We start from the raw sequence: 17,248 nt of genomic DNA, 5'->3' as shown, positions 1-17,248 counted from the left end.
TCTTCTACTTAGAATTCATGAGTGTTCCTTGTAGAAGTGAAGCTGAAATACTTTTCTGGCTGACTTTGCGAACGATATACCGCGATGCATTCTATTAAAGGTAGATGAGCTAAGTATTTTTAAGTACAAGTATCTCTTCATTTGTGTAATCTAAAACTAGCACGGATGAAAAAATGAAAGAGCTTTGTTTTTTTTTTTTTTAAATGGCAGTTTAGACACTTCTTCCATTTATTCTAAATAATAAGCTTAGTATAAAGAGTTAATATTATAGCTTCATTATATCCAAAAGCTAATATGCAGGTAGCATTTGTCTCTGTCTTCGGCGTGCATGAGATCGTGAATGCACGTGTGCATGGGCGTGTTTCATGTAGAAAGCTGACAAAAAATGAGTTGAGGGCTGCCCCTGCAGCCGTTGAAAATAAAGCAGCAGAGCGATGGTGGGAGGTGGGGGAGGGGGTGAGGAACAGGCACCCTGGGAACACACGGCTTCTGGGTCCGTCTACTGCTTTTGTTTCTCACTGTCTTTCATTATCCACCTGAAAAAAGAATACCAATTACCTAAGTAATTACCTCCTGAGCTTACAGTAAGAAAAAAAATCAAAAGTAACTATTATTTTAATGCTTCTTAGGAAGAAAAATATATGTGAATACACATACATATATGTATTCTCCTAAGTTTACCAACAACTTTCCTGGAGAAACTCACAAAAGAAAGTAAGAAAAGCAATCATAGCTCATTGAAAAAAAGTAATAGCATTTATTGAGCTCTTATTCCGTGGAGTTCCTTGCAGGCATTATTGCATTATCTTATTTAGTTCCCAGCAACATTGTGATTCAGGTATTATCCTCATTTAGAGAAGAGCAATCCAAGACTTCGAGAAGGTATGAGACTTGACCAAGGATCTGTAGCTGCCAGTTGGACCTCTTGGCCTGTTTGACCACAAGTCTGTCTGAGTCCTGAGCCCACGCTCTTAGTCACCTCTCTATGGTGATTCATGGATAACATTCACTTTTTTTTCCCTGGGAATTCTTTGAGAACAAATTTTCAAAATCTTGAGATTCCAAAAATTTGAGATCCCAAGTTTTATAGTGTCCTGGAATCCGAGAATGTCCGTGGCATGTGGCGCAGTGTCATGCTTTCTATCTGATTTCTGTTAATTGTGGATGGTTGCAGAGCCATGTGGCTACACCGTAAATTGCCTTAGAGGAGAGTGAAATTAAATTTTGGCAGCTCTCTCTAAAATAATAACGGAATAACATGTGGGAATACATCGTGGTTATTAGGGCATGTGATGTGGTACAAGATGAAATTATAAATTATTATAGCATGCAGTAGAAAGTAGAAATGATAAGTTTTAGGGAGAAAAAAACAAGAAATAAGGCAGTAATATTTCTTCTTGACCCCACCCTACTCCCTAGCTTGCCAACACGTGGGTCATGGAAGCAAACAAGAGTCAGGAATGCATGCTCCCAGCCCAGCCAAGTCACCCTGAGCTGTAGCCTGGCCTCACGCCATCACTTTGGATCAATGGCCCTTGTTTGCAGAAATTTGGCTTCTCCCTCTGCACTCTCCTATGGCATCCTCTTCTCCCACCACCGTATCGGAGTCTAGGGATGAGCCCGGCCCTCATCCATCCTCCTTTCCCCTGCTGTCTCCGCACCCTTTTCCCTCTGTCATCACACACTCAGCACGTATGCTGCCCTCATCCTACTTTCAGATGCATCCTGTGCAGACCTGCAGGACACTTGCTCCCTTTTTCCAGGATGCATCACCACCAGGTCCATTCTTTCCCTCCAACATTTGCCAGCATCCAGGACAACCGGCATCCATGCTGATGGCTTTCTCACACCCTGATGCCCCAGTTTCCCAACATGGTCACGCTCACTGACCGCCGTCACCTTGGCGTGGTGCCACCCTAGCCCTTCTCACTTCTTGGCACTCAGATTCTTCCCTGCTCTTCCGCTTTCCCCCACCTCACCCCTGCTGACTTAGTTAACGCCTCCCTGTGACCTCTGGTTCCTCCTTCCCTGTTGTCCGCAAACTTTCTGCTCTTGTGCTAGAAACCATTCCTCTTAGTTTAACCAATTTCCTTGTCACTTAACCAATTCTATAGTCAGACTCAAATGCCTTTCCTTAACCAACCTGCCTCAATTACCCTGTTTATTTTCAACTCTGGTAGGTTACCTTTCAGGCAATTTTTGTTTGCTTGTTTTCTGGTTCTCTGACCTGAGCTACTTGAATTTACTAAAGGAAATAATATAGCCATACTGATTAACATACTTCATATTTATGTCATCTGATCTACCTGGGAACTAATGTGTGGGGTTTTTTCCCCCCAGTTTCCTAAGAATTGCCTAGAAATCCGCCATCACAGCTATTTCCTAACTGGCGCACTGACCCCAAGTTCCCATTTCTCTACCAATGAACTCGTCTTTTATTCCAGTAGGAATGTCCAGGCTCTGTGGTGCAATGACCTTCTGACTGTCCTCCTTGACCTCACATCTGCCCGCTCTGCTCACCAGAATGGAAATGTATGATCTTCTTTATATGTCTGACTCCTCAGTCACGGAAGGGGTCAGAAGACAGTAAAAATCAAGCCTGACTGTGCTGTGATCTTTATTCCCTTTCAAGGCTCCACTTCTAGAAATGTATCCTAATCAGTGTCTTGAGTTTAAGTAAAACCTTTCCTCTTTGGAGCAGTGAATTTTCTTGCTCTCGGTTTTGACCCTTTTAATGTGCAGCAGGGTGGAGGGCAGCGGGGGGAAGATATCTTGAGCTCCCCCTAGAGGCCAGTAGTGCACCATGCAGTCCAGTTATAACCCCACTGCTTCTTCCCAGACCTTCCCTGCATTCTCCCACCACTGGCTTTTACCCTTGCTTGAATTCTTCACTGCACCATATCTAGCAACAGACATTCTTCTCATTCTTGAAGGACCAGTACAAACCAGTAATCTTTCTCAGTTGCGCTTAATCTCTGAAAGGTAATATGACGTTGTGGTTAAGCCAGTTCACCTGAGTTCAAATCTCATTTCTTCCAGTATCTCATCGTGTGACATTGGGCAGGTGTTTAATCTCTGAGAGTCTCAGTTTTTTCATGTGTAAGATGGGAGTAGCAATTATACCTACCTAATAGAATTGTTCTGAGAATTAATGCCTAGAAAGTACTTAGAAATAGTGCCAGGCACATACTTTAGCCTCAAAAATATTAGTTATTTTTAATGTCATTACCTCCTTCCTCTAATTCTTATTGTAGCTTTAAAAGAGGATAAAATATAACAGACTAATGTGTGTTGTGGCTTCTGGCCGATTAGGGTATGATCTTATATGGAGTAGGAACACAGTAGCTCTGGACATTTTTTCCGTTTGGGCCCCCAACGTGCTTTCATAATGAGTTTTAACCCAAAGGCCTACTTTTCAAACATGGCAGACTTGGATCCTCCTCAAACTGCTGTTAAAAGTCTACCTGTCTGGGTTTCTAATCAGGCATCTGAAGAAAAGAAAGGATAACAGGAATGTAGTGTTTGATTTTAGATTTTTTTAAAATTATGACTCCTGGTTTTAAGGGTTCCCAAGTGTAGGGAAAGAATTCTTATTTTTCACCCAAGGACTGACATCAAAATGGCTGAGGGAGGAGAGGCACCCAGGCAAGACCTATATGATTGATCCCCTCCCCGGGGTTATCTCGAACCCACTCCCTTCTTTCCAACTCTGTCTCCCTCCTTGTTCCAGCCGAGGGTCTGCTTCTGCAGCTCTCCCTGGTCCTGGTCACACCTTGGACTTTACAACAGCATTCAGCCTTCCTGGCTTCCACTCTTCCTCTAAGCTTTCTCAGCTCCTAGTAATACCCACCCCCCACCCCACATGACATATCTATGTCCCTTGGAAACCCAGCCAAGTGCAGGGCCATCTGGCCAGCACCCCTCTTGGGCTTGTATCACCTCCCGCAGCATCCAGCAACATACATGTTATTTTTTCTCTTGCTCAGTCATTCTTTCAGTTAGTCATTCTATAAACAGTAAGAGTTTACTATGTACCAGGCCCTATGCTGTGCCCTAAGGACAGGGATCATCTTTCTGCCCAGGCGTATATTGTTTTCAGTGTCAGATGATAGCATTTCTTTATTAATTCTTTCCAGCAATCATTCGAGTGCTACTGTGATTTAGATGTTATGATACAAAATGAAAAATATTCATTTCCTTGTCTCTAAGAACTCACAGTCCAGCGGGAGAGAGACATATGTAAATAAATAAGAAGAGTAAAGTGCCAAGGATGTCCTAATAGAATGCAGAAGTGCGCGATGCCCCTGGGGGAGGTCAGGAAAAGTTTCGTAAAGGAGGAACCTTTGGACAGAGTTCTGAAAGATAAGTGTCCATTCATCAGACCCACATGGGATACAGGAGAACCTGGGAAAAGAGAGCAGTGTAGACAGAGGTGGGGGATGTCAGGTGGGGTGGTATGTTTGGGAAGATTGCAAGCAGTTCCACAGGATTAGAGCAGAAGTTGAAGATGGGTTATGATGAAGGAGAAAGCTTGAGAGGTTAGCTGTAGAGGATCTTGAACTCCATACTAAGGAGTTTAGATTTTATCCAAGAAGGAAGTGACATGGTCAGATTTTATTTTGGTTTATTTACTCGGACAACTATATAGATATACTGGAAGACTATGAGAGTGCAGGCAGGGGGTCTAGTTAAGGGAATATGGCAATATCTAGGTGAGAGAGTGTGAGGATGGAGGCAGTCAGGATGAATTCTAACAGTGTTTCAGATATCCCATCTAAGTACACGATGCCGGGCTAGAGTTGGGAGCTAAAGGGACAATGGTGTGCTTGCAAATGCTTAACAACCGGCTCTGGGGCAAGAGGGTGTGGAGGACGGGGAGGCTGCTGACATTTGTTACCTTTGCTGATTTCTGTGGTGTAAACAATCCCATCACGGCTCGCTTCCGGGTACCAATGTGACATCATTGAGTGCAGAGTAGGAAGTGGATACTAATCCAATCTGTGAGTCAGTGAGCAGTAGGGCCAGCATACCACTGGACAGGGAGGAATCAAGGTGACTGGTTTCTGCCTTGAGGAAATTGGTAGAAGATGAAGCCATTAACTTAGGGCATATCGGAGGAGGAGAATCATTGGGATGAGATGGGGAGGCAGAGATAATGTGTTCAGATGGTAGTATTTTAAAACTGAAGTACCAGGGAGAGATTTCTAGTAAGCAGTGAACAGTTAGGTCTGGAGCTCCCGAGAGGTCTAGGTTAGACAGACCAACTTGGGAGGCATCAACCTAACTTTGTTAGTTACAACTCTAGGTTCATCCAGGGAAAAGCTTTCAGCAAGAAGAGAAACAGAGGAAGTGACCATGCACAGACCCCTGAGGCATAGCCACAGCCAGCAGCACGCTGGCAATGAACAGTGGTTGGAATCCAGAAGAAGCGTTAAAACAAAAAAGGTGGGGAGGAGAGATTTCTCCATGAACTGGGTGATGAAGGATGCCAGATGTCCTAGAAGGGTCATGTAAGAATACTGAAGAGGGGCATTGTGTTTGTCACTAGGGGACTGTTGGTGGCCTTTCCCTGAGAGCTTTTAGTGGGATGCTGTGAGCAGAAGCTAGATGACCCTTGGTTGAAAAGCGCCTGAGAACCAAGTGTGGAGAATATTCTTTAAGGCTGGTGAGATGTTTACTGTACAGTCTTCCACGGGGCTTCGGGGGGCTTCACAGCTCGCTTAGCGAGTCCACCCGCAGCATCCCTCGCAGCCGCCTCTCAGCTAGCTGTGCTGCCGCCCTCAGAGAAGCCTCAAGAGAACGCGAACAAAGCTGCCCAGGTTCTCGATAGAGCTCCCAGGGGTCTTCCATGCTGGTGGAACGAGCGGGACTCAGCGCCGGCCAAGCCCCCTCTTGCAGGGCTGGACTCTGAGGGGCCAGGGTTCCAGCAGGGTCATGGAAAGCCCTAGAGGCTGATTTGCAGCCAGAGCCCATTCAGGAGTGGCAGGAGTCAAACGCTGGCGAGACCAAGTGCAAACATCCAGCGCAGATGGCTCGGGGCAGAAACCTGGCTTGGCAGCAAGACTGAGAGTCATGGCCAGGGTATGCCTGGACTTAAGGCAGGACATGAGCAAGCGAAGAGCAGAGGAAATTGCTGTAAACAGCCCCAGGCACCAGAGCTGAGCTTGGCTGGGTAGGGCAGGCTGGCCCAGAGGCCAGAAGGAGACTTGATAACGTGACAACCATCTTGAAAAAGGCAACCTGGTCGGTGACACAGTTCAGTGTTCATTGGATAGGAAGCAGACTCATTACTCAGAGGAAAGTATAAGGATTCCTGATGGTAAGACCACAAAGAGATCCTCCTGCATCCTTGTTACTGAGGACGCCTCAGGTTGCAAAGACTTCGGCAGGATTCGCACAGAAACACAGATGCCGTTCCTTACTTTCCCTTCCCTCTTTCCTGGTAGCATCCCATCAGACTGCCTTTGAGTTAAGACGATGAGATGCCCTGGGGCTCCGTCTTTGCTGTACCTTTCAGTCGCCTGGAGAGCTTTTAAATTCTGATAACCAGGCTGTTCCCCATAAGACAGAATTTCTGGAGGTGGGATCCAGGACATTGAGATTTTAATAATAATGATGATGATGATGATGATAATGGCAGCAACATTTGAGAGCCACTGCCTACGGTCAGAGTTGATATTGAAACTCTACATAACCAGTTTGTCTCTACTGGTTGTTTAAGTATGGAAATACTTCCCAAAGGGTTAGTAAATAGCCTCTGTCAGAACCCCATGACTGTCTCCCAGCTGCTTGGACCCTTCTGCCAGGAGCCATCTGACCTCCCCATCATCTAACAATGTTGGGAGAGGGAGCACCAGTGTTAGAAGCCCCTGGTCTGGTGCTCCAGTGGACATCTGTCTGTTCTGGCTGACTGTGCCCCTGCCGCACAGATTTAGTATTTGGGGCAGCATCTCTGCCTATAGTAATGGATGAACCGTCGATTTAGCAGGAATCCTCTTCCTGCTTGTGATCACTGTTGAACAGCAGTAAGTTCAAAATTCTATGCTGCCAACCAAAAGATAATCTATGTGCCATGACTGGCGGAGGTGAGCTTGACCTCCTCTGCGGAGAATCTAGATCCCAACAGGGAGACGTGTATCCATGGCTGGTCATCCAGCTCCACTTGGAGATGAGCTGAGGGGAGCATCCACGGGCAGAACCCTAAACAAGGGGCCCGGCCTGCCAACTGCATTGCTATGGAACTTGCATGCAAACTCATTACGCATGTCCCTCACCTAGAACATCCTCTACCATAGAAATTATGCATCCACCCCCATTATTTTCCTGAACCTACTGGCACCACAACACCCCAGCAGGCAGCCAGACCCTAAAGGAATCACAGACCACCCAAGAGGAGTCCAGGAGTTGTCCCGGCAAACCAGGGTACCAGTAAACACACGGGAGCTAGTGCCTAGGGCCTGAGAAGTCCATCTAAGGGGAGTCTTAATCTGGTTCTTCTCCCAACATATCCCTGTCAGCGCTGCAACCAGGAGGGGTCATAACTGGGATCCTCCAAGGTGCTGAGGCCCCTCGTCTCATGACCTGGATTCCACAATGCCTTCATGGGAGTCCAGTCTCTCTTCCATCACTCCCTGGTGGCTCCAGGCCCTCCAGCCCACCCACCACCATCTGCCCATGGACCTAAGTACATCTTCAAAGAGGAATCAGCCTTCTGCCCACATCATGCCCCTTACTCACAGCAGAGTCATGCCAGGACACCTTGAGACCTTCCCGCAGGTGAACCGAGGGAGAGAAATACTCCTCCTGGGGGATGGGATCTGAGGAGTATCCATTCATCCATTCGCTGGAGCCAGTGCCCTGGAACAAGTAAGAGTCAGCCCGTCTCTGACCCCCTCAGATGGCCCTGTGGCCTGCTGGCTGGACCTGCCTTTGTCAGCCGACAGCAGTTGTATGTGAGGGCTTAGGTGTGCCTGCTGCTGTGCTGTGTACTTGATGTAAATGCTCCAGCCTAACCGTCATGTTCCTCTGGTGAAGGTGCTAACATTACCCCCACTTTATAGGTGAGAAAACTGAGGCTCAGAGAGAGTAAATGACTTGTCCAAGTGGCAGTGGGAAGATTCAAACTCAGACTCGTCTGGCTTCAAAATACCTGTTCTGCCTTTTCTTCTTTCTTGAGCTCCTGTTTCTTCAGGCCCCCATGCTAGTTTAACTGACCTGCTGCAGTTGGCCAGCCTCATCCTCCTTTTCAGATCCTTCCCATGCTTTCACTCACCTGCCCACTCTCACTTTCTCCTTCAGATTGTGTACCCATGGCCAAGCCATACCAGGTTCTCAGGGGCCTCCCTGCCTGATGGTGGTGGCCCAACACACTGGACATCTTGTTGATGGAAACATTTAACCATGTAACCATGCCTCCCCCAACCAGGCTTTATAAAATAATGTACATGTTTTCAGGCAATTCATTCCAACCTGCATTCTCTGCTGCCAAAATACTAGGTAGTTGTGAAATTTACCCCAATCTATGGATGTATATCACTATTTTGGTTTTAGTTCTCAAATATTTTAAAAGGGGGAGAACAATTTTTAAAAATAAGATAAATAAAAATACGAAAAGGAATATATATATATATATGACTGCATCACTATGTTGTACACCAGAAACTAACACAACATTGTAAATCAATAAAAAATAAACAAATAAATAAAAAGGAAAAAAAAAGATCCATTTGTTGACTTGTGTCAGCCTTGGAAGATGACTGTCAAAAAGTTTTCATTATTGAGATGTTGCTCTTTGTTTTCTTTTCTTTCTTTTTTCCCCCACAGAAACGAAACCAGAGGTGAGGACAAGGCTTGGCGATCAGGGTCCTCAGATCCTCGGTGTCCAGAGAGTCTACATTCAGACGAGGGAGGAGAAACGCATTAACCTGACCGTCGGTAGCAGAGCCTATTTGCTGCCCAACACATCGGTGATTATTAAGTGCCCGGTGCGACGCTTCCAGAAGTCGCTGATCCAGTGGGAGAAAGACGGCCATTGTCTGCAGAACTCCAAACGACTCGGCATCACCAAGTCAGGCTCACTGAAAATCCACAGCCTCGCGGCCCCCGACATCGGCACGTACCGCTGCGTCGCGGGCTCTGCCCACGAGACGGTCATCCTCAAGCTCATTGGCACTGACAACCGGCTCATCGCGCCGCCGGCCCTCAGAGAGCACGTGAGGGGGTATCCTGGGAGGGACCCCAACGAAGCCAATAATTTGGGAGCCACGTGGCATAAAATGAGGCAAATGTGGAGTAACAAAAATGAGCTTTACCTGGACGACGACCACATTCATAGCCAGCCTCTCTTGAGAGCTCTGTTGGGCCACTGCGGCCCTTCTGCGGGGAACACCGACTCCTGGGAGCTTAAGAATAAGCAGTTTGAAGCAGCAGTTAAGCAGGGAGCCTATAGCATGGATACCGCCCAGTTCGATGAGCTGATAAGAAACATGAGTCAGCTCATGGAAACCGGCGAGGTCAGCGATGACCTGGCGTCCCAGGTGATATATCAGCTGGTGGCCGAGTTAGCTAAGGCGCAGCCGGCACACGTGCAGTGGGGGCGCCTGCCCGAAGCGGTGCCTCCCGCGGCTCAGCTGAGGGGGGGATCAGGAAGCGTCCTCCAGAGCGCGAAGGTGAAAAAGGCAGGCAAGCTGACGTTCAAGCCAAAGGGACCTGTTCTTCTGAGACCAAGCCAGCCCACCTTGATTTCCTTTAATAAAACAATAAATGCAAGGATTGGAAACACAGTCTACGTTACAAAAAGGACGGAGGTCATCAATATACTGTGTGAGCTTGTTACCCCCAGTGAGGCCACATATACATGGACCAAGGATGGGGCATTGCTACAACCCTCAGAAAAGTAAGTAAAGAATCCAGTGTTCACTCTGTCCTCTGTCATACCTTCTTAATGGTTATTCCAGTTTTCTTGAAAATATTTTCAAATTCCTTCTCCTTTCCAACAGGACTTTTTAAGAAAGAACCTCAAAAATGTTAGGGTATGTTTTTCACATATGCATTGGAATTCTAACAATGAATCATACTGTCCCAATCACTATCATGCAGATGTAATGCAAGATGCTATGAGACTGAGTTTAAGCATATATAGACTTGCTCTTTGCAGGGCACTTAACCTTTGCAAATAAAATCAGTATGAGGCCGTTAAAAAAGTAAGCATACCTGTAGTAACCCTACATTACGTAGGAACTGCAAATCAGCATTTACAGTGCCCTTCCATGTCTGGGAGATGTGGTATCTCATTTGAACTCACAGCAGCCCCGTGAGTTTGGCAAGGCAGGGGTTAACACATTTCTGATGAGGTAGTTGAGAAACAGAATCTCATGACTAATTCATGGCCAGTCAGAACCAGGGATCATATCTCCTGAACACTGCCAGCAGTGTTTGAAGATCACAACAAAAACAATTTCTATATCATGTAGTTTTTTATGTCATGAAATCCAAAAATAAAATGATAAGGACCAAATTTTTTTGAGATTTTCGAAACACAATGTTAAGTCACACATGATTTTATTGTGATCTCCATCTGTGACGGTGCAAAAATGCTACGTTTCATCCATTTTACATAAAACAACAGGGGATAACAGAAATACTAATTCACTTTTGTGTCTTTACTGCCTCCAGATCTTGTTTGTACACATAGGACTGTGGACATTTGGCTTTCTTTCAATTTGCATTTAAGAGCTCAAGGGGCACCTTATCTGCCTCTAGGGATTGTTAAAAGACACTAACAAAACATCAGATGTTAAACTGTTCCACAAACCATAAAGTGATTTTAAAATGCAGGTTTTATTTTTAGTATGTCTTTTGTGCATCACTTAATATGTGAAACATGAAATCTAGGTAAAATTCAATTTTTAATAATAAATTATTAGGTTATGTCTTAGAATGAAAAGACAGAACAAATTTAATTAAAAAATTTTTTTTGCCTGGAACTCTGAACTCAAGAGTGTAATGAAGTTATAAAAGTGGAAAAAACTTTCCGTATCAACTAGCTTAGCAGTTCTCAACTCTTTTGGTGTTAGGACTCCTTTAAACTTAAAAAAAAAAAAAAAATGAGAAGCCCAAAGTGCTTTTTTTTGGGTGGGTGGGGAGGTGATTGGGGTTGTATTTATTTATTTACTTATTTTACTAGAGGAGGTACTGGGGATTGAACCTAGGACCTTGTGCATGCTAAGCATGCACGCTACCACTTTGAGCTACACCCTACCCGCCAAAGTGCTTTTGTTAATGTGAGTTATATCTGTTGATGTTTACCGTGTTAGAAATTGAAACTGTGAAACATTTAAAATACCTGTTTATTAATCCTTTTAGAAATAACAATAATAAGCCCAATTCTTGTTCACATAAATAACATAATTTTTGAAAAGCAGTATTTAAAAAAATTACTGATAGTGGCATTATTTTACATCTTTGCAAATTTCTTTAATGTCTGGCTTAATAAAATACAGCTGGATTCTCCTAATGCTTCTACACTTCATTTGTTGTGATATGTTGTTTTAATTGAAGTTTATGGAGAAAACTTGGCTTCATACAGATATGTCAGTTGGAAGGAGAAGGAAAATTTTCACAGCCTTTCCAGGTAATTATGGCTATTCTTCTTTAGTCCTACCCTAAAACTAGACAAGGGGTAGTTTCTTAAAGGTTAGTTGGAATGTGGAATCCAAAACTATACTAATGAGATTTTGGTACTCAGTTACAATGAAATCTATTGGTTTATCCTGCACTTTGAATTCATCTTTTAACTACACAAGATTTTAAACATCATACATTGATCTTTGGGGAAATATTGGCTCACTGAATTATACATCTTCAAAATATTGACACATTTCATTATATAATATAAAAAATATGTATATTCTTTAATATTACTACCCAGCTTTTCAGAGAAGTCTTTGAGTTTAGGGAAGCAATCAAAGTCACATCGGTTACCTATTTTCCAAATTCTGATCTTCACTTGAAAGCTTGAATTTTTATCATCTGCAACAAATATTGTCCATTGTTTTCCTTGAATTGGCCAGCTCATTTTTGTCCATGAGAAAAACAGCTTCCAAATACCCTAATACGAATAATCATGGTGTGTCTGCCAGTTGTTCTTTCAGGCAGAAATGGGATTCCATGGAGAAAGCAGCTGGTTCCGCCAGCAGGTCACACCATCGCACCAGCATCCTTCGGCACGTGGCGCAAGTGCTCTGTGCCTACTTCCTGGTTTGTCATACAGAGTGTTAAAAACATACACCCAAGAGCTGAGATTTAGTAAAATGAATACGTTCTACTGCTTCATTAAGAACATTCTTAAGGGAATCTGGCATTTTTGTTTTTACTGCAAATGTGTGGTGGCACGAAGAATACAGTGACTCCTGGTACCCTTTGGTGCCATGGCCTTGGTCCCCGTCCAGGTGCCAGCAGTTTACCCACCACTGCTTTTACTACCAGTGCAAATGTCAACACAGTGAAAAAGGAAAATCGTGGCTTAGTACTTATTATTATGAAAATAGTTTTGACCTCATGGACCCCTGGGCTCCTTGGACCACCCTTTGAGGACACCCCAACAAGTTCACTTCAGAAACTTACCAAGAAACAGAGGCTGAGAAGGTTGATCAGTTGACCGGTGGCATAAAGTGCTACAGGGAGGAAGCAGAGCAGGGTCAGTTTAAGTCAATGTTTGTTCAGTTGCGTTTATTGTAAATAGTTTGACTTGTTCAGATGGAATTAACATTAGCTTCTGAGGCTGAGTCTCCTGGAGATCCTATAAAGAGGTTTTCACATGATGCCTTCCACTCAAATGTGTTTCTGTACACTTTAAGGATCAACCATTTAATATCAAAGACATCCAATATGGCTCATAAAAGTTTTTGTTTTTAATTCTTAAGAGAATTTTAAAAGAACTATTTGTATTTCCATTTTTTTCTCAAACTTACCTGATTAGTTTTTTCAACTTATGTTTCATTTTCTTTATGTAGCAAAGGTTCTCGCCTTTAGATGTATTTTTCTGAATCTCATAGATCTTTTCAAATGAAATAATTCAGAAATGGAATTACGTTTCTGAAAGCCTCTCTCAGATAAGAGGGAACAGTGTAGGCGTGGAGTATGTTTGGATGCCAGCTGAGTAAGATATCCCAGCGAGGAAGGGAAGGCTGTGGGTGGATTCACTGGGGATGATGCCTATGGAAAGATCAGCTTTGTTATCCCTTCAGGCTAAGAATAAGGTTGTGCAGCAGGGGCCAAGATCGGATTCCTTAAAGAACTCTACCTGCTGGTTCTCCAACCTGCAGACTGATTCAGGCTAGATACTGGGTGGCTCCACCAGGCAGGAAGGTTCATGTGTGCTCAACTATTCCTTGATTCAGTGATTTCTCACTGTGCTGTTAAAGTGAGGCCAACAAAACAAAGGAATCATATATGTGAAATAATTTAAGAAAACATTTTAGTGTATAAACATTTTTCAAGTCTAGTTATGAGTTACACTTTTGTTCTTAACTCTTCCTTAATAGGGATTTGACAGAGAAAGTCTGGCCCTAGTAATAACTAAGTCTGCCACATTCCTGTTTTTGTTCTGGGCAATTAGGCTGTTTTGAGTTCCACCCACCTTTGTATATTTCATCTGTGTGTTGCTGGGGAGCTTGCATCCTCGTGGTACATTTACTCTCGACCGTTATTCTGTTCTGATCATTCACAGATTTAGTCATTAAGTGTTTTTAAAAATTTGCTATATAAAAGGAACTGTACTAAGCATTCAAAATGTACAGCTGTGAATAAGATTTGGTCCCTGCTCCTGAAAAGATCACAATCGAGTGAGAAGAAAAAGATATTTCATTAAGTGAACATGTGAACCAGAGCGGAAAGAGCCCAGAGGGGGCAGAAGATAACTCTGGGAGCATTGGGGAAGGCTTTACAGGGGAAATTACATTTGCCCCAGGACTCAGTGGGTAAGTCGGAGTTGGCCAGACATGGGGAAGAGCCCTCCAAATAAAGGGAACAACGTACGCTACAGCTCAGGGTGATGAAAGATCACAGAATGTTCTGGAAACTCTGAGGTTCATTATGGCTGGAGCATAAGGCGAGTGACCCACGTGAAATGACAGGAAATGAAGTGGCCCAGTTCGATTCACGAAAAAACATACAATATTTAGTCGCCAGAACAGTCCGTATTAGCTAAGATCTGTAAAGTGGGAAGAGGCAGGGAAAAAAGTAGTTTATGGACCACTAGTCTAGACACGCTAGAAGCAGTTTCAAATCATTAAGAAAAAAATTAAAATTAAAGCAGAACAAGCCCTCTCTCCCATTCCCTGAATAATCATCTCATCTGTAAGGATGCACCTGACCAACTCTGATTCTCAAAGTGGCATTTACATGCAGGTGTTTATGAAGATCGAAAAATGGGAAACCATAAGGAGCTCACACCGTTTAGCCCTGATTCTTAACCGTGCAGTCAAAATCCAATACATTGCAGCTTCGGCTCTGTTACCTCCACTGACTTCTTCACGCAGTGATCGTGAGACAGTGACCACCGCCAGGCAGCAGTGACTAAAGGTCCACTCCCATCCACTGTGAACATCTGAACTGAAAATCCAACATCTGCAGTTTGTTAGGAAGGATTTGGGGAGAAAAAGAGGGCTTAACATTCAGCAAACTAACGTTTGCTCATTTGTCTTTTTTTAAAATATGGTGGGTTAAGCATTGAATCCATCCAGAAAAGTCTGTTCTCACGCAAAGTGAGATGGGAAGACCATCTCCAAGCACAGTCCAGCTCTACCATTACAACGAGTGTAAGCCAAGAAGAGAGACTTTTCCACCCTCCAGTCTCCGGAGTTTCCTGCATATAGGCAGGAAGCTTGACAAGATCATCTTCTGGGATCCTTGCTGGCCCCAGGTCAATCATGCTTGCCGTCTTCTTTCTCTGTGAGTTGCTGTCGTTCTAGAGGGGTTAAATGCGTTACATGAATGCATCCTCTTTCTAACTGTTCTATAGAGTCGTTTTGGATGGAATGGGGGAAATGCAGATACAGAAACCCACGAAGAAAGAACAAGGAATATATGGCTGTTCTGTAGCCAATCATCACGGTTCAGATGCGGAAAGTTCTCCCGTGCTGTATGCAGGTAATGCCTCTTGTTGAAATCTGGAATGCTTGGTCTTTGTTTTTGTGTTTAACATTAAACTCAGGAGCAGCAGTTTTCACACTTCAGCGTGCCAGAGAATCCCCTGGGGGCTTTGTGAAAATGCAGATTCCCTAGACCCGTTCCCAGAGGTTCTGATGCAGCAGGTTTGGGATAGAGTCTGAGAATGTGCCTTTTTAACATGTTCCCACATTGTGCCAGTGCTGCTGGCCTGAGGACCACACTTTGAAAACAACTACTCTAGAGTTCACTTTCTAAGAACTGGGAATTAATGAGACGGGGTTTAACTGGCAGTGTTAATGGTATGGATTTTTCTTTTTTAAAGTGCCACCAGCCAATGAAAGACGTTAAGTATCCTTTAAAGTTTGCTCTATACCTCCCAATGGCATAGCCACCAATCCTTAGAAACACTTCCAGGAAGTTGTCACTCTAAGTTAGTGTGAATTGTCCTAGGAGGTAGACAAAGTCATTTTAATATTAAAGTGTGCTTTTATTATGACGGAGTATTTTTAGGTGGCAAAGTTGTAAACAATACTTCCTTGTGGCAAGCTCATGTTCTGGGATTAAAAATAAGAGAGTTATCCTCTAACTGTCTGCTCTGTGGGTTCTGGTGTCTGTGGCTCAAGTAAACCAAGATGAGGTGAGGGACAGTATCAGGGATTGCAATCCAGCATTTAGATAGATGACTAAGCATTGAGCTTTATGGCCAGTAAATCACTTCTTTAAATTGAGGAGGTTGGACCAGTTGATTTTGAAAGCTCCTTGAATCTGTATAGCTTGATGCTAAGTCCCTCTTCTGACTGAGTTCCCAAGGTGGAGTCTTCAGCCTTGATTTTCTGTGCCTTCATCCTCTTGGATTTTTCGCTCCTATAAGGATCCACTCCTTTCCAAAAACATCAGTTCCAAGGTTCTGGAATTCCTGGGAGGAATAGAAGTCTCTCTTGTAGCTCACAAGTCTCCCCTTAAGTCCACGTCAGAACAATCCAGATTCAACAGAAAGCTGGTGCAAGGTCCTCAGAGGCCAGAGGACATGTGACAACTCCGGCCCTTTCCCAGCCCAAGAGTTCCTATCTTTTCCATTCTCAGGTTAGCGGTTCAGTACCCCAGGCACTCCAGGAGAGAACGGAACATTTAGTCACCTAAGTGTAATCGTTCCTGAATTCTCTTCTCCAGGATACATGATTACCAAACAGCTAGCTTAAAATGTTGTTCTTTCATGTGTGATGCATGGGTGATAAAACAGGTTAAGGAAATGTGACCTCTCCCTCCAGGAGCTCACATGCTAATGGTAGAAGAGGGAACCAACCATGGCAATAGTTCTACAGTAGAGGAGTGTTGCCTTCCCTGACCCCCTGCATGCTACTGAGAGACCCCTGGTCAACCAGCACCTTTCTCTGTCTCGACACCCATCGCCCTGTATGGTAATAGTGGCTCCCACCAGTCTGTGAGTAGCTTGAGGTCAAGAATGGCTGTTTTCCAACTTTGTCTTCCCATTGTCCAACTCAGACTCATTTCCTGAGTCAGTTCATGAATGAATCTGGTGAAAGCACATAGTTTTAAAATCCAGGAAAATAAAAGTCTGTATCAGATCCTGATTTTTTGCAACCTTGTTTTTATTATTTTTTTCCATGCAAGTTTTATGCAGGTTTGTTTCAAATTTTCCTTCCAGAAAAAGAGGCAGGTGGTCCCAAACCCTGGTGTGTTTTGATCCTGCTGTAGCTCATCCACAGCTGCATGGCAGAGACATTGTGCCTGCCCTGCCATACCTTCTTTGTTTCTTATGAACTTCTGAGTTCCTTCTTTTGCAAATTATGAAAGAGGACTTTATCCTCAGTTTTGGTTATAAAGCCAAAATATCCTCATGTCTGCATATGGTTGTTGCAATGCATCTTTGTAGATATCTCTTCGAATGGATCCATCTGTCCATCCATCCACTGAGCACCCCTGGGCTGTGGATGTGCAGGTCCCCCTGGGGCACCGCAAGGGATACAGAGAGAGCCAGGAGTCTGCTCCTGCTCTCAGAGAGCTCAGCAAAGTTTACCAGGTGCAGCACAGTTTGCCAAGAGCAAAAGCCTGAACC

At 44.2% G+C, this 17,248-nt stretch overlaps 1 protein-coding gene across 6 annotated transcripts in view; it reads left to right on the top strand.

The window, feature by feature from the left end:
- Window positions 1-17,248, top strand: part of ADAMTSL3 (ADAMTS like 3) — a 262,131-nt gene that overhangs the window by 202,515 nt on the left and 42,368 nt on the right. For 5 of the 6 annotated variants that reach the window (XM_032469126.1, XM_032469125.1, XM_032469127.1 and 2 more), the window contains exons 21-22: window positions 8,824-9,895; window positions 15,023-15,150. In XM_032469126.1, the coding sequence (XP_032325017.1) occupies window positions 8,824-9,895; window positions 15,023-15,150 (1,200 nt within the window). Of the gene's footprint in view, window positions 1-8,823; window positions 9,896-15,022; window positions 15,151-16,439; window positions 17,241-17,248 lie in introns of those variants that run through there. The other variant, XM_032469131.1, reaches the window with a different exon arrangement.

This window comes from Camelus ferus, chromosome 27 (assembly GCF_009834535.1).
Source record: "Camelus ferus isolate YT-003-E chromosome 27, BCGSAC_Cfer_1.0, whole genome shotgun sequence".
Taxonomy (NCBI): domain Eukaryota; kingdom Metazoa; phylum Chordata; class Mammalia; order Artiodactyla; family Camelidae; genus Camelus; species Camelus ferus.
This window is presented reverse-complemented; position numbering and strand designations above follow the sequence as displayed.